This window comes from Aethalodelphis obliquidens, unplaced genomic scaffold, assembly GCF_003676395.1.
Source record: "Aethalodelphis obliquidens isolate GAN/ISIS:26980383/991018 unplaced genomic scaffold, ASM367639v1 scaffold2, whole genome shotgun sequence".
Taxonomy (NCBI): domain Eukaryota; kingdom Metazoa; phylum Chordata; class Mammalia; order Artiodactyla; family Delphinidae; genus Aethalodelphis; species Aethalodelphis obliquidens.
Genome location: NW_020837946.1, coordinates 42,074,459 through 42,099,794, shown reverse-complemented (window position 1 = coordinate 42,099,794; position 25,336 = coordinate 42,074,459). Strand labels below are relative to the sequence as shown.

Genomic DNA, 25,336 nt, shown 5'->3' with positions numbered 1-25,336 from the left:
AAAGCAGCAAATCAAAGCACTCTGGATATTTTGGGGTTTTTTGGAAACTGCTTGAATTCTATATGTTAGTTTTATGGAGAACTATGTGTCTTGAAATTATACAGAGCACTTGGACATATCCTACACTTCTTTCAGTTTCACACCTTCTACCCATAATCATACTACTGTTCCTTAGGAACAGAAATAATATGTTTGAGGTAAAAAGGTAAACCATGGTGGAGATTTATGTCACTTTCACCAGTGATATCTAGATGTTTGCCTCTTATGCCAAGAAGACTTGTTCTTCCTTGATGATCAGTTTTTGTTGAAAATATTTGTTCTGACTTTAACGCTTTCCCTAAATGTTTTGCACAAACAGAAATAAATTCTTAATACCACATTCCTGTTATTTTTGCTTGATACCTCTCCATCACTATGGTCACCCATTACACAGGTTTTCTTTTAAATAATGAATGTCTAGGTCCTTCAGACATACACTGTGGGGTATAAATGACTAATTTAAAGCTCAACTGGAAAAGAAATATAAGTGATATCATGATCTTGCAGTTCTTTCAAATGTTATGTCCTCATTAAATTCCTATGTGAATCTCATGTTGTAATAATCTGGTGACCCTGTTGTTTTAAAATGATCAAAATATACCATACATAACATTATGTTGACTGGAGGAAAACTGAAAAAAAAAAAATGGCCACGTGAAAAATTTGACATACTGAGGTGTCGAAGACACAAATGGTAGACGGTCAATAAATATTTCTTTATAGGTGAACTAAAAACTCAGCCAAAGTATCTCGCAAAAAGTTGTTATATGACTTGGGTAGGAAAAAGATAAACCTTTTGTAATTTTATGACCTCATAAGTGACAATATATGTATAAAAACTCTGAACAACATTACATGAACAGACCATATCCCATACAATGTGTTACACTTCCCGTAAAAATAAATTCTTTTCAGTTGTCAGACCCAAAGAAAAAGAACAGCAATAGCTAGCTCACTTGTTGCTTGCTAATGCCTTATGTAACATCTTTTAATTCAAACTTCAACTCTGTAGAAGTAGGCTTATTAGTTTCATTGAACAGATGAAGAAACTGAGGCTCAGAATGGTCAACTAATTGGTTCAAGGTAAAATAATCAGTAATAGCATGACCAGCGTTTCAACTCAGCGCTGTCTGATTTTTAATGGCTTTAACCACTAAACTGGCTGCCACACCTTTATGGAAGAGAAAAGTAGGTAAGTAACACCTCCTGGTGAACAGTTTGTTCCAGAAAGGAGCGTTTCAAATAGGAAAAAGTGCACATAAATGATGCAGGATTCACTTATGAACTGGGGCATAAACACAAAGTTTTCCAGAGTGTCTAGCAGGGCCCAAGGCAACTCTTCAGTAGAAAACCTTCATCTGTATTGCAAATACTATTTCTGTGTTTATCTATAACCATGAACATAACATCATATTACAGATGACTGGCTACATGATTTTATGGGGAAAACAATGAAAGCACAGAAGTTCAAGAGAGCAGGAAAAATTGTGAGTTAGAGTTCATAGAAAGCTTTATGAATTTTGCAGCACTCTGAAGTAAATCCCAGAGGGGAAAATACTCGAATTGAGACACTTTCCCCCAGAAATCTTGAGAAAATCTTGACATCTTAATTCACTTCCTGAGCTTAAATATTCTAGGCCAGTCTGGTGGCACTGTAATAGCCTGGGAAAACGTTTTTATTTATTTCACTGTTGATACCAATATTTGTGCTACAAGCTGCTGCCTGCATTTGCTGCTATTTATTTATTTCCTACAGATCAAATTATTGGCGTAGACATAACATGCTTTCCGGTGAAGTGCTCCTTGTGTCCACGAGCAAATGGAAAAGCTTCCATTTTAAATGCAGATTTTTGCCACAAGACTGAATTAATTCGTATTGTAAATATGATATGTGACCACTTGCTATTCGTGTCTGTATATGTATAGTGGAAGAGCAATCGAGGCAAACAGTAAATAAATCAAGCAAGTGCCCTATTTGCATGGGTGGCTGGTCAATATGTCAAAATACTGTGACCAGCTCCAGGTCAGCCACTTAGCTTCTTTGAGCCTCAATTTTATTCCCCCTAGTATTTGTAACCCTGTTTTATTGAATTGACGCTAGAGCGGATAAGGTAATGTGAATGGATCTTTGTAAAACTACAAAGTATCACACACACATTTTCTATTTATGTAGGATTACTTGGTAACAAATCCTGTTCTCTTTGGCTTCTCTTGTGTGTATGGATAAATAGGACACAGAAGAGGAGAATTTTAAAACCAAACAATACAGTGCTTATAATATATAGACATAAATTCAAAGAGAAGAGTAACTCTGGAGCATCTCACAGCAATGGGGTTATCATGGTGAAACATTTTTGACTCTGGAACTCACAAGGGGTTAACCTTTAAGGTGCAGAGTGCATCCCCAAACCTCTAAGAATGTTAGGTAGTGACACTTCTCCCCTGATCCCTGACCGTTGACATTTTGCTGGTTTCTGAAATTAGCGATGATGGTTTGAACCTTAGCTCTATCACGTAATCTTTTTACTTACTCTTCCTGAACCTCCATTTCTCACCTGTCAAACACATATAATATCTGCCTCACATTTCAGTTGTTAAGACTGAAGGAGACAATACATGTGAAAAGCCTTTGTAAATTGCAATGGCTTCTACAGAGAACAAGTTATTATGACAATTTGCTTAGGCTATCTAGATACCCTTTCAAGATGTCAGTTTCCTCTCAGTGTGGAGAAATGGGCTGATGGAATAATAATAGGATGGATGGAATTTGGTTTAGATGTGTATTTCTGGTTACTTTCTTCCATATTTCAGACCTGAGCTTAATATCTAAATTATTGCTTAAACATAAGGAAAAGGTTTCTAAAGAGAACATTTCCTAAAAATTAATCCTGCCTAAATATTATAAAAAATGGTGAATAGCCACACTGTAATGTACACCAAGTAAACACATGGACTCCATGCGTGTCTGTATCTAGACTCAGAGGTAGGGAGACCCTGGCTCCCTCCCAAGAGTGGGAATGACTCAGGGCTTACTTTTCTCATTAACAACTAATAAAAACGGGAAGTTTCTCTTCCCATATTCGGGCTATAATCTAACATATTCTGTATCTTTACTCAAGCTTTCTGACTGTTCTATTATCCAGTTCCCGTTGAACCTGTAGATACACGAGGAAGACAGACTGAGCGTGCTTTCTCTCGCAACCATTTTCCTCAGTATTCTGGGTTATCTTTTTCCAATTTGAAAATATACATAAATGTAACTCGTAACTTTAGTCTGCCATAGAACTCTATCATTGAGTTATACATATTTTAATGCTATGCTCTAGAATGTTATCAAAAATTGATTTTAAAAAATCCCCAGCTATATGAAGAGCCTTTTGGCATATTTTGTAAAAATCACTGTTGAAGATCTTATCCATTCTATATTTTCCAGTGATGCCTTATAAAGAGATCTATGCTAAATATTTCCTTTAGAATTTAGTTCTGGAGAAACTTTGTCTTTGGTCTCTGAACTGATTATTTATTTTTATCAGACAATAAAAGACCTAAGTTCCATTTTAACAGAGATCTCGGTTGATATATTCACCTTTGTAAAGCCCAGGACAGCAGAGTGTGTATGGCAAGGACTCTGAAAATATTTGTTGAATGAATTGATTCAATCATAATTTCTCTTTTTATATTGGTTGCAAGAACACTTAGGGCTAAATGCAGTAACGATAATAGTCTATGTTGCTAATATGTTTATTTTCCTCAACAGTTCTGCTTTTATGTTTTCAATTTCTCTTTAAAAAATTTTGTTGAATATATTTTAATTATAAGTCTCTGCAAATACTTTCGGAAACTGGTACAGAATGGCATTTAAAAATACATTTTATTTTCTAGATGATAAAACACAGACTAGTTTAACTACATGACTGTTTTGCTTGTTTGGTTTTTTCTTACATCTAATAACTTATAAAATTAAGTATATTTTTATCAGAAAAAAATACAGCCACTTTTATGAAGCATGACCAGACTTTTAGACAGAAAAGCAACCCAATCAGAAAATACACATACCAGATGAAGAAAAACAAAAGAGTTGCACTTCATTTTTTTTTCATTATAAGACATGAGGGAATATATGTGTGTGTGTGTGTATATATATATATATATATTTTTTTTTTTTTTTAAAGAAAATGTTGCAAATTTCAAGAGGTATAAAACATTTTCTATTTAAAAACTTCCAGAAGGAAAGTTTAATATTAGCATTTTGAAACAATGGAAATCCCTGAAAGCCTTAGCTTTGTGGTTATAAAATTGTGTTCTCTGAACCTTTCTGTGAGTGAAGAGAAAGACCTAAATCTAAGCCCGTCTTAGACTGATGAAGGGAGAATAGCATTAAGTGGCTTGTTTAGCTTATCAGACAGGGATCCTTGTCTGCCTTGAAACAAAGAGGTCCAAAGCTCTTGATTCAGGACTCACTAATGCCTTGGGTCTCATTAAAGGAGAGAGGGCAAAATAGAGACCAAAGTCAGACACAATTGGAAAGTAATGCTGGCAGGGATGATTTGGCAAATTCTTTGGTTTCCTAGCATCCACTTCAGTTATGTGCCTATGAGGTTCATGGAATTCACAGCGCTGCATAAGTTCAGTCAAGCCCTAATCATGTTAGGGGCGTGGCTCTCTTAGTTTGCATTTATTTTTTTGTAAATTAGCCCCTGCTTGTCCTTACTTGGAGTCTCTCTTTCTAAAGTGATATAAAAAATGAGACACAGCATATTTATTTTTAGATTTAAGCTTTCTTTAAAGTATGTTTCCATTTTTGTAATCAGAAATACATGTTCTTGTATTAATAGCTGCAAGGTAGGCTCAAAGGAAAAAAAGGGCGGGGGGGAAGCTAAAAGTTTAAAAACTATAGTATTAAGGACATGTTAGGGGAAAAATGAGAGTGCTTTAAGATCTGTACCTCCCTGTGGTGGGAGAGCGCATGAATGTTTGTTCAACGAGGGAAGTGACTGACATTAAATTAGCTGTGAGCACATAGCAAACTTCTGGAAACCATGAAGTTCTAGTTCCTGTTTTCCCTCCTGGGGAGTTTTGAGCATGTGGAACAGAAATTAAGAGGACAATGACATACTGAGTCTCCATTTGGTTCTTTTTACTTTTTTCCAAAGTTTGAGTCCCAAAATTCGGGAAATGCAAATACTACTAGAAGCCTGGAAATGCTGAGGGACCTGACTGTTATTTAAATAATGTCTAAAAAAGGGTATATATTGCATTTTAATAAGATCATCGATGAAGACAGACATATAAATTAAATCCAGGGGAATTTTAAAGTGTGCAATCAATGTTTAATTAGAAATTGCAAGCTTCAATTGACATTATCTTTGTTCCTGTCTTAAATTTGGATTTCAACAAACATGTATTTTTAAACTTTACTTTTATCTCAGAGGTTTTTCTTTGGGATCTACTAGATAAATCTGATGTCAAATTAGAACATCTTGGACAACACTGAGTGTCTAGATAGTTTTCATTTGCATGTATTTAAAAACACATTCTCACGTTCAATAAAGACCTAAGATAGGAAACAATGTCAATTAAAAGCATCGACACTGAAGATCAGAGATGATCTGTTTGAAACCAAACTCAAATATAAAATATTTTTTGGAATAAAAGTTCAACTCCCCAAACTCTTTGAAAATGGACAAACCGTTAATATGCAGTATGCATAATATAGAGAGAATAGGAAACTCCATTGTATTTATTGGTGCAATTTTATAAATGCAAATATATTTGCACATTGATGCTAATCAACTTGAAGAGTTCTTTGTTTCAGGGACAGAATTCTCAGGGAGATGTTTGATTCTGCTGTGAGCTCAATGGAGAAGATATTCACAATATGTTACATTTTTGAAGATTTTTTTCAAAATGAATTACTTTGCAAAACAGGTATAAATGTATTTTAAGTGCAGTGTGTTAAGTTACTCCTTGTATAAAAGTGAGATCATTGTAAAATTTCCAAATATTTTAGGCTACAGTAAAATTAAGTATGTCAGGTAGTGACTTAAAATGCCAATATATAGTTACTATTTTTAATAAAATATAGAATTTAACTTTTATATCATTTAAAATTTAAAATATATGCTATTAGCTTCAGACCTCAATTTTTCATTATTATCTTTTATCACTTTTAATATTTTCCTGTAGATCAGCATATTCCAAAGTGCATTCTTGGTGACACTAGTAATGAAAAATGTGCCACAAAAAATGTGCTATTCATCGAATAAGTTTGATAAAAGCTATGTGTTATTAGGAATTATTCATAATTATTTTAGGTGTGATAATGACAGTTTTATTTAAAAAGGATTAATCTTTTAGAGATGCAAGTTGAAGTATTTATGAATAAAATAACATAATTTCTGGAATTATTTCCACATATTTTGAAAGTGGAGAAAGATGGGTGTGGGGATGGGGCTAGGTTAGCCATGGGTTGATGTTACTCAGTTTGAGTGATGAGTACATGGGGGTTCATTTTACTATACAGCCTACATTTGTGTGTATTTTGTATGTATTAGAAATTCTGCACAATAAAACATAAAAAACATTAAATAAATAAAAGATGCACATCTCTTAAAAATTTTACAGTGCATATAAGAGCCATGAAGAGTTTTGGGTAAAAAATTCATTTGTTTATCTGGACTCTTCCCAAACCTACTGACCATGGACTCTTCCTTTCAAGGAACACCTATTAATATCTCTCCTGGACCCTTTGGGAACAGCTATACAATATCTACGTAGAACTAATGTGTTTTCATGTATCATCGTCCATGATAATTCTAGACTTCTAGCACATGAAAATTTTATTTACATTGTTGAAAATCATTAAGATAAAAATGGAAAATTAAAAAAAAGAATCCTTTTGTTATTTCCAAATTCTGAAATGTTTGAGGTATCTATGAGTAAAACATCTGATTGACTAACTTTAAAAAGTTTCATCAAGATTTATCATGTGTATAAATATAATGGCAGAAATAGTGTTAAAGGAAGTGTAATTTCAAAAAGAGTGAATAGTAATCCATATTTCAAAAGATAAGCATTTTTTGATTGAATATTAGCCATAAATCTAGTTATAAATGTTTAATAGCTAAATGGAAAACTGCTTTTTTTAAAAAAAACTGCTTATCATTATCAACCTCAATAATTTTATTTTTATTATATTATATTTTTTATCCTAAATTTCTATGAAATTTAAGAATCTGTTAAAATCTTATTTGAATACCCATAAGTTATTTCTCACTCAGGAAAACTATATTAGGTAAAAATATTCCTCAAAATAATATTCTGTAATTGCTAAATAAGATTTACATGTCTACATTAAATGCTTTATAATTTTGCATGTGTCAGAGTATAATTTTACTCTGTATAATTTTTCATTTTAGTTTCTAAATAAAGAATTTTATTATTTTTTAAAATAAATTACCTATACCTTTTTAACTTTGCATCAAAATAGACAGCCTGTATTACTATTTATAGATGTCCTTTCTTTCTAAACTTTTTTATTGTTGACTTTTATAAAAATTCAAACAAGAACATTTGCATTAATTATAATATACTGCCAAAAATTGCATTAATTTCCATTGATGCCCATTAATTTGATAAATGTTTTGTCGTTTGTACCGTTTGCACTGTCAAAACAAGTTAATTATATCTTACTGACATTTTTGACAATTGCTTTAACTGTGGCAAAAAAAAAAAGTGTCTTATTTGCTTCGACAAAAATTCAGTCTTGTCTATTGAAAATTTGAACTAAGCAAGAGAAGACTAGCACATGTCAGAAGTCTTGCAAGATCATCTTAGGATCAATGGTAAACAGTGGTTCCCCAGAACTCTTTAATAGCAGTGCTCATATTTTGTAGTAGAAAATATTACGTACCTGTATAATCTGTTCTTGCATAATGCCCATCTTCAGATTTAGTAGCTGTAGTTGTGTTATCTGTGTTAAAAAATTAACAATAAAGATTACCTGTTTCCTAGATATCCTTCTAACAGTATCTTCACTACAATTAAGGAATTTTCAACTATATTTCTAAGCAATCTTTATACAAAGCAGATTTACAAGGTCAATTTCTGTTCAAGAGTGAATAATAGAAGGATATAGGCTTTCTAAGGTTTAGGGCAAGGAGAAGGTTCACAGTTATAACTGAGATAAGTTGGGTAAAAGAATAACCAATCAAAAACAAAAAAGATGTTTGTTTCTCAACAAGAAACAAAATAGAACGTTCCAGTACATACTGCTTATAAAAATGTACTTGAAATATTTCTGTTGAGTTAATACCTAAAAGTGGTATGATTTGCTTTTGATTTCAAGGTTGTCTAATAATCTTTAGATTCTTTGCTAAAAATGATTTTCACTTTCTTTTTTCCCTGTGCAAGGAGTATATCTGCTATCTTCTGAATATTGGCCTCTGGGTTGATGGCACTGTGAAGATACAGTCCCATTATATAGAAAAAAATATGGACTGTTGCCAATAGGCCCTCAAACTCCTATAATCACCACAATTGCTGCAGTAAAATTTACTGCCCATTGTAGGTCAGAATTGTCTTTCAAAAATGAAGCTGCTGCCTAATAAGGAGTTATCTCCACTTTTCATTTCTACACAAAGACTAAAGACATTGTTTAAAATTAATTTTGGTGTGAACATTACCTTGACATCGACCCAACGACATGACTTCGATTTTCTCCTGTTTCTGACATGATGCTTCTTTGATTTGACATGCATTATCATAAGATTTCCCATCAGAAGCACAGAGGGGATTGAAGTTGGTTTGAGAACAGTCAATGTTGCACACACACCTAAAGGAAGAGAGAAATAAAAATGTGTGACATCAATAGTGTTGTTACCACATTATAAATAAAACACAAAGTGGAAGAATTGCTAGGTTGGCAAAATGCAAGTTGGCAAAATTGAATTTTATCCTTCCAGGGGAAGTTCCTTCACTCTTCTACCTGAGGTGAAAAGAAACAGAACAAATCAAAAATAATTCAAAAGACTGAGCAATGGATAAAAAATAAAAAGGGAAAACTCAGAAAATAATCATCAGTTAATCTCTGCCACTGGAACTTTTAAAACATGTACATAAACTTCCGTGCTGATGCCTGCAGAATTTGAATAAGCTGAAGTAGCCATGAAACTCTGCTTTACAATTTCCTTAAATGAAATCTTGCTGTGTTACTTCTTTTCTCAGGATATTTGAATGGTGAAAGCTTGAGGAAAATGATTCAGAGAACATTTAAGAGAAAGTACACACGGAGATTATTTGGAATACAATCAGGAGTTAAATTTCTTCAGCATATAGGAGGATACACATAAGATGTGCTAAACAGGAATCTTCAGTGGTCCTTAACGTTTTGAGGAGATAACCAAACCCTTTGAGAATCAAGTAAAAGGTATGGATCTCTCCTCAGAAATACCTATATTCATATAAACAACTCTGCATAATATTTTAGGGGTTTCATGGGCCCCTTGAAGTCTATCCCATGGAGCCCTTTCCCAGATACATACTACTCTTTCTATTTTCAGTTTTAAATAATTATAAGTTGATTATCGCTCATGATTTTAATATTTTTACTAATAGAAATAAAAATTTGGTGAATTAATGAAAATTAGGTCACCTGAATTAAGAGAATTAGACATTTAAAGCAAGCTTCTTATGATTTTTCCTATGTCCTTATAATTCTCTGTATTTTACAATCTACTTTGTCACTCAGAATATCGTGTTTATGTGTGCAAATATGTTAGTGCCTTAGAATATAAACCCATTTAAAATTTTTATTAATATTTCTATTACTTTTCTAAATAGATGATATGCTTCTTGAAGTGATGAATCGCACATTTTAGTTTTGTATATCTACTTGGAGCTGAGCATAGGATATAGTGATAACAAAAACAAGCAGCTGACTACATGCTGGGTTCTAAACATGCATTGCTTCCTTTAATCTTCAAAACAGCCATTTTTCAGTCCAGTGATATTACATAATGTCAGAGAGCTAGTAAATTGTGGAACAAGGACCCCCACAGATGTGTTAAAGTAAAGTACAACCCCTTTCCTCTTACTGCAGGCTGTGTATGTTTCCCGGAAAAATTTAAACACAGCTATTTATAAGCAGACTTCTGGGCCTCTGTAAGTCTAGGGGAAAAGCCTAGGATTCTGTATTCTTAAGCAGTCAGCCTGGCACCAGACTCACTTCCTAGGAATCACTGCTTGATCGCTTTGTTGGCTGAGTGCGAGAGGGTTTGTCTACACATCAGTGCTTCTCAGAGCGTAGTCTTTAAACCATCTGTATCAGAATTACCTAGATCTCTGTTAAAAGTGTTGGCAGATACTGTACTCATTCATTTAATATTTTTTTGGTAAGAGAATTGCTTTAGGAACACTTGGTTATTTTTAATATTTCACTTATTTAGATACAAACAAGACAGATGGTAAGCATCCCTACATGCTTAAGTCATTGAGAGTGGTGTTCCTACCTTGGCCGTGATGGCGCTACATGATGACAGCTACTGGGATCGTGACATTGCTTCCTTGGCTGACTCTTGGCATCTGAAAAATCTGAGATCAGGAGCTCCTACATGTTCAAAGAGCTTTGGGTCCTTTTCATAAAGGATTTGGTGAAGTGACTTGTAGCTCAGGCTTGTTCTCCTTAACCATTTGTAGTAAATAAAGAGGGGAAGAGGCTGACTTTTTTTGTACTTTTAAAAAGACAGCTTCATTTATGTTGAAGACAGTTTAGGTTTTGACTGTTGTTGTGTTAGACTCTAGAGACTATCTCCTTGAAAGACACTGAAATAATTATCTGTTAGCAGCAGCAAAACAGAGAGGAAGGTATGTGAGAACCTCTGTCCATCTGGAGTAAACTGTGTAAGATATCGAGGGCTTTTCAGGTTTCTCCAAATTGAACACAAAGAAATTCAGGGATGTACGCCATATATAATCTTGACAAAAAATGACTGGCAATTCAGAAGTCCATTTGATAATCATAACAAAATAGTGAAATGAGAATAGAGATGGAAAGAGAAAATTTGATTGAATTGAACTGGCCAGATTCAACATTTCAGTGAAGAATTCACTTAATTAAGCTACAGCACCAAATTAAACAATTGTTCAGGATATCTTACAAGATCTTCCTTTTCCAGTTGGCTTTTTTTTTTTTTTTAGTTTGACTGATCTGATCTTAGTCCCACAGACTTTTTGATGCCGACATCTTCTTCCCTTTCCTTTTCTAGCATTGCTCATTCAGGTATCTCCTTTCAAGGTTTGTTTCCCCTTTGGCAATTCCTCATTCTTACTGCCTCAAATAAAGCCTTTCAGGAAATGCCTAAGATAAAAGTGTAGACATTTGGCATTTCTATTCTCATCTCAAAAGGAGGACCTAGATTCTTTGAGGTGAAAGTAAGATGGAGTTTTGCTGGGCTATAAGCTTTAGGAAAGCATGGGTTATAATTATCTTTTTCTCTACTGTATAGTGTTATCATACCTTCTCCTTCCTCCCTCCTCTTTGGGCCTTGCATATATTAAATAAGTGCATGAGTATAATAAATTTGCTCATGAATTTCAGCAACAGTTGGAAATTGGAAGTCTGTGAAGAATGTTTTTCTTTCTTTGAATAAGTGGAAAAAGCTTCATTGATTGCTGAAATGGCTTTAAAACTGTGTAGCTTAGGGAAAGGGGAATGTTGGGACTGGCTTACAAAGACCTACCATTTCTACGTTTATGAAAGACCAATGAACTCTGATTATATGATCGTTACTTACTATATATTTTTTGTACCTAAGTTTATTAGGCTTAATTCATTAGAAAACCATGCAAGATTTCAGGACCGTGGTCTCAAACTGTTAAGTCTGTCTTGATTTTTATCAGTAGTGGCTCAATCATCTTTGTGTTCCCTGTCCTGCCCAATACCTTTCACACACTAAACTTTCAGTAACTGTGGTTTCAATACATACATAAATGAAACGAATGAATACAGAAACATGATTTTATATTTTCAAAGAAAGGATAAAATTAATATAAATTCTCATCACTCTACTGCCTTAGAAATAGACATAGGGTAGCTAAATAATTTTCTTGGCAAATATTAAATGTCCTCACTGAGATCAAATGAATATTCAATTGAATTTGAGGATAATTATACTAGCTTATTTAATGATAGTGCTTGTCCTAGTGTTATGTGCTTTATATGTTATTACTCCTTTCATCCTTCTATCTCTATGAGGTAGTTACTTTTACTCTCTCCATCTTACAGATAAGAATATGTAGACTTGGAGAAGTCACACAGCTTGTATGCGGAAGAACCCAATTTCGAATATAGGCAGTCTGATGCCAAAGCCGGCACTGTTCTACATACTGTTCAGTACAATGAAAAACAAGAAAGATCCAAATGCCTACTATTAACTAATTAAACGAATGCTTTGGGTGAATAGGGCTTGAAAAAACAAGGCTGTGTCTACTTTTGGAATATTTATCATGATTTTATGAATTTAAATAACATTGACTCAGTCTCTGTCTTCCCAAACAAGTGATCCAGGCTTTTTAGTATCATAGGGTCATGAGGATATATCAGAGAATATTAGTTTTAAAAAATTCTGAACTAACACTTGGTATTAGAATGCGTAACTGATACATGTTAAATTAATCTGTTTATGTAAGGCATCAGTTGTTCAGAACATTTTATCCTTAATGAAACTCTATATAAAGTTGGCTCCACATAAAAACACACACAGACAGACACACATACAAACACACTCCAGCTGACTCTACTGAAATTACAAACTTGTTACGTTTTAGCACAAAACCAAAGTCTCTGCTTCAAAACTTTTAAAATATTTTGGAAGTTCATATTCATCGGGCAGCAGGGTTTTGTGTCTTTATATCAGTGGATGAATTTGTGTATGTGTGTGTGGAGAGGGGGCTCCCTGGTGGCATTTACTCCATTGTTAATGTGCCTGCTCTCTAGTTCATATTTTTACTTTTCTGCAACCTTCTCAAGGGCGATGTGTCTTTTTTTACCTTTGAATTCCTGGTACCTAGTACGGTGCATCATAGCAAGGCTTTAATAAATGCTTGCTGAATGAATTACTGAAATTGTGACAGGATGGAGTTGGAAAAATTTAAAGAAAACAGTCATTGTCTAGATATTAACACATAGGCGAGAGAACCAGTGATATATTCAGATAAACTCTCACCTAACTTTGTGTTACTTGGCACATGGCATCTGTAAGGAAGGAGAAGGACCTTGAAGAACTAAGGTTCACCTTCCTCCTTTTATTTGTGTCTGCACAGACAAAGGAAACAGAGCCCTCGCTAGCCCTTAGCCTCCTCAATGGCATAGCAGTCCAAATACAAAAATGTTTTCACCAGCCAGGTTACTACTTACATTCTGTGGTATTTGGGTGCTGTTTTTAAGAACCAATACAATTTGAATGTGGTCCTGACTTGTCAGTTTAGTACTGTTTCAAACCATTGAAAAGTATAAGGCTCTGATAAAAAGGTGACAGAATTATCATATAGTGTAATAGTGAGAATGCAGGTTACTCTGTGCTTTCACAGCCTGTGTAAACTAATCCAGGGTTTTGCTTTCTACAGAAATGAAAGGCGAACATTTTTAAAAACAGAAACTATCCCTTCTTCCCTGCTTTTGGCAAATAATTGCATTATTATTCATTCTGAGAGGAGTAACTAGTTAATTACAGCATGTCACAAGTATTTTATGTGAGCCAAGGATTTGTAAGGCTGAGAACTGCATGGATGCCTTGAAGGTTTTTTGTGTTTTCTTTTCTTTTCTTCTTTTTTTCAACCTATCTCAGTCTTTTGACACTTTGACACTGCGATTACATAGATCTCTTTTCTTCTAGGCTACAAAGAGAAAGAATCAGCCCTACTTGAAAATAATAATTTCAGGGGTCTCTATGTGGAAATACTCCCCTCTGAAAATCCTTCAGAGAAAATTAGCATTGACTGAAAACCTTAACTCTCTGAATTGTAAGAAAGAAGAGAAATATCCAATAAGCTTAAAAGACCGCTTGATGGAGCGAAGAATCTAAATTATAGGAAGTAAAACTCACATACATTTATAATTATTTCATGAATATTTTGGAGGATTTGACATTAATTCAATTCCCTGCCTCTCTTGAAATGCCTCTTCCAAGAATGTTCTGAAATGAGTTAAATAAGCCTTTCCCGTGTATTTAAGAATGTCTTGTCATCCACCAGAGTGTGAGGATGCAGACGCTTCTAGGTAGCAAATTACTTATTCATGTGTCTGGTTTGTGGCTGCCCTCTAATTTCACTAGATTTTGTTTCATCTATCAAACATGCCTGTCACTTATTCCTCTCCCAAGGTTCTTGATCTGATGTCCATTCAGAATTTTGACCATACAACATTCCTAATCAGTTTTAAAGCACTCAGTTGCATGGCAGTGACGGTGGTTCCGGGGTTGTTTTGGACCTTGGCTGGTTTGTTTCCCTGGAGCTTGTCTGTCTCTGAGGTTACGATGCAGACCCCTTCTGGCCTGGCCAGTAAATGAGGTCAGAGCTGCTGTCAGTGTTCTCCGTCAGAACTGTCATGGGTGAGCTGCATTATAGTAGTAACAGTAAAAACAGTGTGTACCTTTCACTCAAGACTCCTGTGATACTTTAAATCCATTTACTCATTAATTTTCATGTCACTCCTTTTGATGGAATTTGATTATAAATATTTTACCTGTAAAGAAGCTACAATTCAGGAACGACTGAGTTGTGGGGAAAAAAATAAGGTAAGAGATGTGAAAATTCATTGAAAAGTTAAACCCTCTATACAAAGGGTGGAAGAGTGTTGACTGAGAGGTAAGGTGAGGAAGTCTACCATATTGTTACTCAGGTGACATATGTAAGCTTGGGCCAATAATTTTTTTTTTTTTTTAATTTGAGAACGGCAGTCCTTTTTGTTTCAAAACCTAAGAGGAAGGAGCAATGCCCTTCTCCAGACATGTAACCTAGGATTACAGTGAGGGGGACCAGGCTTCTCTTGTACATGGAAAAAGTTCAGTTGCTATTAATACCTATCTTTTTATAAGGATTAAAGCATAGAAATTGGCTTGTTAGATGGAAAGGATTGAGAAAATGTCTAGAACTACAGATAGCCAGTCAATGGGTGTGTGAACGAAGGGAAACTAAGCTGAGGAACCCTTCCCCTAGGTGATGTCAGAACTTTCAAAACCAGAATCACATATTTAGCAGGAGGAACGATTCCAGGGAAAGAGACCGACGGCCATGTATTAAAATAATGTCTCAAATAATAAAGGTAGATGGGAGTGAGATTAGAGTTCGGAGTTTTGTATCAAATAGACCTGTGTTTAACTGAGGCTTGATCACTTACTAGTTGTATGGCACTGGACTAGTTATTTCACTTCTCCAAACCTATGGAAATCATTTATAAATGTACATAAACTGCTTAACACTATTTCTCGAAGTTGTAATTACCTAATAAATATTGGTCATCATTAACTTTTGGCTTAGTGGTTTCCAATCCTGGATGCAGAGCAAAACCTCTTGTGGGATATTTTGACCTTGGGTGCCAACACAAGGATTCTCACTTAGGAGGTCTGGTATGAGGCCAAGGTAACTGCAGTTGTCAAAATGCTACAAAATGTGATTCTGATGTGCAGCTGTGATGAGTTGTGACCATAGTAAATACTCTTTCTTACCCTCTAAGACTAAGAGATTTTCCAAATTTAGTGTGTGTAAGATTCGCCATGAGAAATTCGGACGCGATACTTCTGGGATGGGACTCAGAATCAACATTTTAAGCAAGTTCCTTAGCTCTTTCTAAGGCAGATAGCTTGCACAGCCTACTGACAAATCTCAGCGACACCCTTTTTCTCTTTCTCTTTTATTCCACTATAAGGAGTTTAATATTCTTGTTTAATGTACATGCTTCAGTGACACGTATTCCTCCACATGCTTCAGGTGGTATGTGTGTGGTTTCAGGTGACAGGAACAGGTGATTAAATGCACTGATTGAAAAACATCAGTAGTGGAGAAGTCAGAAGGACTGATTCATCAAGCAAAACCAAGATGGAGTGGTGAGAAAGGAGATGAAAGTCTGGAGGGGCCCCCAGTGCCAGGCACTTAGCTCCAACTTCCACATGACTCCCAGGTTTAATGCTCACAAGGTAGGGAGGAAACCATGGAAACTGAACTATCTCAAAAGATGGGTAGGATTTAACAGAATTGTGATGGAAGAAACGACATGGGGAAATGTGTGGAGGCAGACAGTGCACCGGGTGCTGGGGAACAGGAATAAATCAGTCTGATTGAAATGAACTCTTCCCAATAAAAGTGGCCGAGTCCAGCAGTCTATAGACAGATTATAAAGGGCCTCAATTCCAGTCCAAAGAGTGGCCTTTATCTTCTAGTCAGTGGGGAGTCCAGAAAGCTTTCTGAGCACAGGGTGATGAGAAGGTCAACGTGATGAAAGGGGTGCTTTAGGAAGATTAGCTGGTAGTGGAGTGTGGGCAGGGGGACTAGTCACCAGGCTATCACCATCAGCTAGAGGGACTAGCAAAGGAAAGCGCAAGAGTGAGGCAGTCACTCGAAGGAAGAATCAATAGGGCTTAGTGGCTTGATACTTAAGGCATATTGTAGCGAAGCACTAAGGTAAAAAATGTCACCCCTATGCATTTCCTGCTCTACCCTTTCCTCCTTTTTTTTTCCTGACCTGCGTTCTGTTCCAAATCGGAAACTTTAGAGAAGAGCAGCCAGGCTCAGGGTGGCAGCTGCATGTGGGATTCAGGAAGGCATCTTTTCCTCTCCCGGTATGGAGAATTTTCTTTCTTCGCTACTGGGACAGAGGCAAACAGGGTTCTGTCATGATGTAGATATCATGTAAGCACCCTTAATTGTGGTTTAGAGAATTATTCCTTGGATTTTTAACATACACCTGGCCTGATTCCAGGACTGATTGATGAGGACTGTGGCAGCAGCTACGATTAGTGCCACTGCTTTGGAGAGCAAACAAGGCTCCCTCCGAGGCCTCAAGTGCTCCCACACCCCTCTTCAGTATATAGGATGTAGTTGAAGCAGGATCGAGCTCGTGATCCATTTTCATGTATCACAGTTGCATTTTTCTCAGGATTATTTTTTCCTTTTTGAAGCAGCTGCATTTACATCTTAAAATAATCTGAGTAAACAATTCTTCTTACTCATATACATTTTTAAAAGTATCTTGAAGCAAAAATCCCTCATTAGCATCATGTGTATGCTCTTGGTCATTAAGCTGGAAAACATATTCAATAACCAAGGGTGACTCTGATTACTAAGAAGCATGGTTGCTCTGACTAGATGGGTCTTAGTACACAACAGAGTCAGAAAGCATGAAAACCCCAGAATAAAAAATTGGAAGGAAAAACAATATAATGAAAAAATCGCATTTGAATAACGTGATAGACTGAATTCCCACTCACTCCTTTCTGTCACAATCCATGTTGACTGTTTTAGCACCTTCCTTTAGGACCAGCTGTGGGATTCCCACACCCACTGCAGCCAGTGGGGTGGCTTCATGTTGATATTTTACAAACTGGCCCTCTGGTATGCTTTCCTTTGCCAAAGGACTTTCAGGAGTAAATATGCATGAACATCATTACAGTTTAGATTTTCCAGAAAGCTGCAATTTCATATCATGCCCTAGGATTTTATCCATGAGATATAAGAAACAGTAGATGAAAAATAACTCTGCATTGTGGTAAAATTGCTAGTTTGAAAACACTGTCCATTACATCGTTCAGGTGGTTTTCATTTGTCTGTTTAATTTTTATTTAGTTTCCTATAAGGACACTCATGATAATTCTTTTCAAAGAAAAAAGGTCGTGTTACTTGATGGTATGGCATATCTCCTTTTATTAGGTAATGTCACCTTAAGACCTGATGTGTTTTCCTTTACTCCTTGGCTCTCAGGGAGCTAAGAACAGTAAGTGAGTAAGAGTGTGTGTGTGTGTGTGTGTGTGTGTGTGTGTGCGCGCGCGCGCGCGCACATGCGCGTGTGCGTGTGTGTATATAAATGATGGGTGATAAATGGGAACAATAAAATACCTATCCAACAAGTTTCAGTCAGTTTTATTGATCTTATGATATAAAGGTAGGAAAATAAGGTGACCTTTGTATACTTGCAGCGTTTCCTCATGAAATTAATTCTCGGTGCTTTTATAACATGTTTTTTTTCCAGACTGATGTCCACAAAAGTTTATGCTGTTATAATTGAGTATAAAAATAAAGTGTTGATTAAGTTATGCTGGCATGAACTAAATACATTCATAATTAAAACTTGTATCAAATAATCTCCCTTTATGATTATATCATCCTTTATCTTTCACTTATTAATTTTAGTGTCAATTTAATTTAAATTTGTTTTTAAAATAATATTTAATACATATTATAACATGCTATCATAAATTTCATTATTTGAATAATGAAAAATATGATTAAAATATTCATAAGGATGTTATATACCAATCCTGGAAAGAGAAGTTAGGAAATATGATTAAGGAAGGAAGATGCCTTTAACTTTATCCATAATGTTGTATCTCTTAAGAAAAGATCAAAAATAAATATGGTAAAATGTTTGTTAAAACTAGGTGGTGGATACACATATGTTATATTTTTGATAGTTTCAAAATATAATTAAATATAAAAATATTAGATTTGACATTTTGCTTAAATGTCAAGCTTAGTAAATATTTCTTGCATCGATTTAGATCTAGATAATCTATTTCTAAATTGTTTAAACCACATTTGAAAAAAATAATATGAGCATGGAGAAATTCCAGTAGACTAAAATGTGTCTTTGTAAATAACAACTGTTTATGTCTATATAAAAGTGACTTTCAAGTAGAGTTTGTTATATGAAGGGAGTCATTTCCGTCCTTCTCTCTCTCTCTCTCCTCATCTTAACTTGTTCATCCACTGAAATGTTAAACTTGCAAACACATGGTGGCATTTTAGTTTACAGGCCAAGCCAGCGTTCTTCATTGACTTCCTGCAGTGTTGCCAGTGAGTTCTGATGCTCTGAAACAGGGCTGTATGGCAGTGTTGGCAGCCAGAAATAGTCGTGAGCTATTCCGAAACCCTTGAGATGAAGGACTTTAAGTAGAAGTGTTTGAACATTTTGCCTTGAAATAAGAATACTTTAGAGTTTCTCAAACATATTAAGCTTTAAAAGGTAAAAAGTTACAGGATGTGTGAATACCTCCCTGCTGCGAACTCCCAATAAGTTCCTCTTGTTAAAGGTGTTTGGGGGTCTGCAACTATTACTGCCACACTATTTTTGTGTTTTTGTTTGTCTTTCATTCCTAGGCACATGCATTTTCATTTATCAGGGATCTCACTGAATTCAGTCTAACCCCTTTCGTGTAGTTGACCATCTACTTGGTGCTAGGTACTGGGCTAAATATCACAGACACCAAGATGGCCCATGTGATCCCAGCTGGCAACAGAGATCACAGTGAAATGAGAAAAAATAGTATCCACAAAACTGTCATCAAAGTTGGCATAAACAATGTGTTTTGAGAGCACTGAGGAGAAACAATGACTTCTACCTGGAGGATCTTGAAAGGTTTCAGGGAGAATATGATGCTTGAACTAGAACTTGAAGGAGGAGTAGAATTTTAACAGGTGGTTTCCATGGTGACTTGTAGCAAGAGAACTTCTAAATCCTTTACTGCACTGAAGTTACCTCCATAACAATATCATTTCTTATTCTCTTCCCTCTGTTGACTCTCTCCTCGGTGTGCATGATAAAACATCTTTCTTCTTCCCTAAAACTCATGTCTCCCTGTTTCATGTTAGAAATGACAACATACGCCTCCTGTTTGGAACCCAGAGCCCTAGAGGCTTCTGCAAATCAGATCAGGTCATTGAAGGGAACTTACACCAGGAGTCAGGACTCTGGTTTGGGCATTCTTCCTCTCTAGCTGCTGGGTATCTGGCCGCAGGTTACTGGAGGACAAGCTGACCAAATAAGATGATGTCTAGGGTGGTCAGTTCTAAAATTCTGATACTTTATTTCCTTACATTCATATTACCTATTACTTCTGTTTATCCAGCACATCCTCATTTTCCTACCATCTTCCCCGTTTTTGTAGCTTCTTCTCTGTTAAAGCCTCTACTAAATGAACTTGGCATTCTCCCCTGCCCTCCCTGGCCCCTAGCTCAGTGATTTGCACATAATAGACATTCCACATATAATTGTTGAATGAATGAATGAGGATTCCTGTCTGATTTTTCAATGTTTTCTTAATGTCCTTCTAATCGGTGAGTTACTCAGTGATTCCTAACTCTCCAGGGCTCCAGCCATGCTGTGTGTCATCTGAGAGTGCTTCCTTCCTGGGACTGCTGCTTCTACTAGGTTGCTGGCTATTTCATCATCTATAGCCTTACTCACTTGCTCTCCATCCTGTCCTCTGTCACATGTCCCCACAGTTTAGTGGAAAGAACATGGACCTTTGGATATTATTAGGGTCTTAGCCGGTTAGCTGTACCTAATAAATGCTTGTTGAATGAACAGCAGACCTGAGTTAAAATCTTTTTTAAAAAATTTATTTTATTGAAGTATAGTTGAAGTATAGTTGTGTTAATTTCTGTTGTATAGCAAATGATTCAGTTATACATATATATACATTCTTTTTCATATTCTTTTCCATTATGGTTTATCATAGGATACTGAATATAGTTCCTTGTGCTATACAGTAGGACCTTATATAATAGTTTGTATCTTCTAATCCCAAACTCCCAATCCATCCCTTCCTTCCCCTGCTTGGCAACCACAAGTCTGTTCTCTGTCTGTGAGTCTGTTTCTGTTTTGTAGATAAGTTCATTTGTGTCATAGTTTAGATTCTATATACAAGTGATATCATATGGTATTTGTCTTTCTCTTTCTGACTTACTTCACTTACTATGATAATCTTTAGGTCCATCCATGTTGCTGCAAGTGGCATTATTTCATTCTTTTTTTATGGCTAATATTCCATTGTATATATGTACCACATCTTCTTTATCCATTCTTCTGTCAATGGACATTTAAGTTGCTTCCATGTCTTGGCTATTATAAACAGTGCTGCAATGAACATTGGAGCGCATGTATCTTTTTGAATTATAGTTTTCTCTGGATATATGCCCAGGAGTGGGATTGCAGGATCATATGCCATTGAGTTAAAAATCTTAATTTTGCAAGTTAGTTGACTGATTCATAAAATGTGGAAAATAACTCTTAGCTCATCATAATACCTACCTCTAAAGGTTGTCTGAGGGTATGAGTGGAGAACAAATGAAAATAACTTCATATGATATTTGGTGCATAGCAGGTTCTGTTGCTTCCCATGCTCATGAAGAGTTCATTCTTCATCTTGTATTAAATTGGTCTAGTGTCCATTCCAGGCTGGCCATCACTATATTACCTTTCCACCTACACCTGATTAATCAACTGCAAATAAGCTTTGATCAGTTGGATAAAAAGACTATTTGCCATGCATATTTATCTAAAATCTATAAATTGAGTTTTTTTCTGCCGTGTTTGGAAGTACAAGACTAACGTTTCTTTCTTTTTCTTTCTTCCTTTTTTTTTTTGCTTAAAACAGAAACTGTTAACAGATAACATCTCCAGTATATTCTATTTTAAAGATGAGATATTTGGCATTGTCCTATAGATTTTAATAATTTTTAACTTTATATAATTTTCAAAATACAGAAACCATTAGCTTATTTATCTGATTTTCCAGAAATATTACACATTCTTGGAAATTCTAAGAATATCATCGTACTGAGTAATGCTAAAAATAAGTTCATTCACTCCTACTGCCATTTTTTCTAGTCCTTGTTATCTCTGTCCTTCACTTCTTCCTTACTGTTCTCTATTTTTTTATTGCTTTCTCTCTCTTCAAATATTTAAGCCAAGTATACAATCTAAGTACTGTGGACAAAAAATATTACCTGCCATTTCAGTAAACAAAGAATGTTGCCTGCCATTCCGATAAACAACTAATGTTGCCCACCATCAAGCTATCAGCCACGGCAGCCGCCCCTACTGGTGCTCCCTGAGTGGAATTCAGGGTGGAGAAAAATAACATACTGGCCCTAGATAGTTAAGACGCATATCAAAAGAATCATTTCAATGATACCAGACTCTTGCATCTTCCCATACATAAAAAGGCACTAAAATCATTAACTTGAGATGGCTGGGTTTTTTTGTGTGTGTGATTAGCCATAATCTTTTGATGTTCAACATGTGTTTTTGTTTGTTTTTTCAGCAAAAGCTCCTGTATTTCCTGGCTCCTCCCTTACCTCTCTGGAACAGTTCCTCAGAGCTATCTGAGACGCTTATTCTGGGCTACAGTCCTCGGTAAGGCCACCGAATAACATAATTCTCAACTTTCAGGTTGTGTATTTTTTTTCAGTCAACAGTACTTAGGAAAAAGTCCCCTGCCATTCATGGAGCTCTTACTATCTAGCAGAGAAGCTTGCTATTTAGAACATGGGAAGGTTCAAAATTCTTGATAAAAATGTAGAAAAGCATGTTTTTAATATAGTGTCTATAAGATGTATTTATATGCAGAGACAATATACATGAAATGAGAAATGAATCTACTTATACTCTCAAACATAGTAGAAGCAAACTCAATTTATAGATTTTAGATAAATGTACGTGTAGCAACATGCATAAAGCCACATTGAATTCTTTTGCTCTCATTTATTTTTTCATGCTAGAGTTATTCGCTAACAGTGCTATTCTTTTTATTCTAATTAAGATATCAGCATTTCTATTCTTAAGCATAGCCGTGCAAAATGGTCCTGCTCTTGGCTTCATCTCAGAAGGCTTTTGAGGCTGCATAATCAAATGTGGACTTTTCTTTCAGTAATAGTAATAGTATGTGGCCACTACAGGAATACATTATGTTTTGTAAAAAAAACTATTTTGAACTTTTCTAAGAGGAAAAGTCAACAAGCTATTGACTATAACAAATACTGGGGCTATCATAAGTTATTATCTGAAACTTGGCAATATTTTTAACTTTATGGTGACTATATATTACATACAGTCTATATTAGGGATTTAATTTATCCTTACCCATTCTACCCATCCATTTCATAAGTTGCCAGTCTTCTATCTTAAGCAACCTAAATTATAATTTCTTTGAATTCAAAACAATATTTCTTATTATCACATTTTATTTTTTTCAAAATAAGTACATTTATGTTCCACACTATGAATGAGCATATAAAAAACATAAATTCTATTTAAATAAATCAGCCTATAGTTGATTACAATTTAAAGTCATTGGATGATAACTTCTGTTTATGCCACTGAATAGCATGTATTCTGTACCTTTCTAGCTCCCAAATGATCTACCAAGATTTGACATCTGTCAGCCAGGCAGACTTGGGGCTTGCTGAGATCATTATCAGACTCATATCAAGGCACCAAAGAGACCAGTGCCAACAAACCATACAGGATGCTTTCATTACTCATCCAGATGTTGTATCAGTCAGGGGGCCCCTGAACAAGAATTGGAGTTTAAGCTCTATTTTCCCTGATAACATGCTAGCCCTAAATAAGTGAACTGGTCTGTTCTTAAATTTGGGGTTTTTCTAATATGAAAAATACTTTTTAAATGTAAAGTTCTAATCAAAAGTAACAATATAATTAAAAATATATTTATATCTGGAAAGAACTGGGGTGACTTTAGCTTTGTATTCATACTCATATAGATCAAAGAGTAATTTGGATCATAAGAGATTTAAAATATTGTACTGAGAAAAATTATCAGTATATAAATTGGAATGACAAAGTATAGAAAAATTAGTAAAAGTGCATGCAAATTAAAAATTCTCTCCTCTGACAGAGAAAAGAAATAGAGGCTAATCCAGAGTTAGGACACTAAGATGCTAGGAATTAAAAAACAGCTAAAGATTAGTGTGCATCTACTCCAGATCACCAGGGAAATGAACGAGCCTCTGAACTGCTCTCTGTGTTTCTACTCTGCCTCTCTAGAGTCAGTTCACAGAATAGCCAGGGTGATGCTTTCAAAACGGTAAGCTGGGACAAAGTGAGCTTATGTGGGAAGCAGTCGCATAGCACAGGGAGATCAGCTCGGTGGTGCTTTGTGACCACCTAGAGAGGTGGGATAGGGAGGGTGGGAGGGAGACACAAGAAGGAGGGGATATGGGGATATATGTATACGTATAACTGATTCACTTTGTTATAAAGCAGGAACTAACACACCATTGTAAAGCAATTATACTCCAATAAAGATGTTAAATAAATAAAAACATAAACGAGATCAAATCATTTCCTTGCTCAAAACCCAGCAAAGTCTTCCCATGGGCCATAGGATAAATTCGATGGTTCCTACCATGGTTTATGAGGCCCTACATGATCTGGCCCTTGGCTACCTATTCAATTTCATTTCCTATCAGTCTTGTCCGCCCTTTCCATGCTCCAACCACACTGGACTTTTTACTGTTCTGAGGACACACCAAATATGCTTGTGGCACCAGGATTTTTCACTTACTGTTCCCTCTGTCTGGAGTGCTCTTAAATCAGATATTTGCGTGACTCAAATATGACCTTTTCAGAGAAGCCTTCCCTGACTACCCTATCAAAATCAGCACTTCTATTTCTGAATCCTGACATTATATCACATACTTGAGTTTTTTAAATTGTCTGTTTCCTCCAGTTCAATATATGCTACATGTGGAAAGCGGCTTAGTCTGTTCTGTTCATTGTTATATTCTTCAGGCCTAGAACAATATCTGGTACCTAATAAACACTAAATAAATGTTGAATAAATGAGTAAATAAATGAATAAATTTCTGACTTAAAATATGTTTATATTTTAGTAGTTTAGACAAAGTGTTTTTTAAATCTTTTTTATCAGTTATCTATTTTATACATATTAGTGTATACCTGTCAATCCCAATCTCCCAATTCATCCCACCACCACCCCCCATGACAAAAGTTTTGATTTGAATTATATAGGTAATTGATGGATTCATATTATTTTGCTTCAATTTTCAAGAAAAGCATTTCTTCATTCTTATGTAAAATTAATATTTATTAATTTTTGTTAAATGCTTAGCTCGTAGTGGATGTGCAACAAATATTTGCTGAATAAATGGAGTGCTTACCATGTACAAGTTATTAGACATTTTGGTATTTAATTACCAAAAAGAAAATAGACCACATCTCCCTGTTACGTGGACTAGGTTATTTTAAACATGATGATGAATTTCG

The 25,336-nt window shown here is 35.3% G+C and overlaps 1 protein-coding gene across 1 annotated transcript in view; it reads right to left on the bottom strand.

Moving 5' to 3' along the window:
• The window catches only part of TMEFF2 (transmembrane protein with EGF like and two follistatin like domains 2), a 250,820-nt gene that overhangs the window by 44,750 nt on the left and 180,734 nt on the right, over positions 1–25,336 (bottom strand). The window contains exons 6-7 of the mRNA XM_027125399.1: positions 8,724–8,872; positions 7,952–8,011 (exon numbers count right to left, since the gene is read on the bottom strand). Of these exons, the coding sequence (XP_026981200.1) occupies positions 7,952–8,011; positions 8,724–8,872 (209 nt within the window). The remainder of the gene's footprint in view (positions 1–7,951; positions 8,012–8,723; positions 8,873–25,336) is intronic.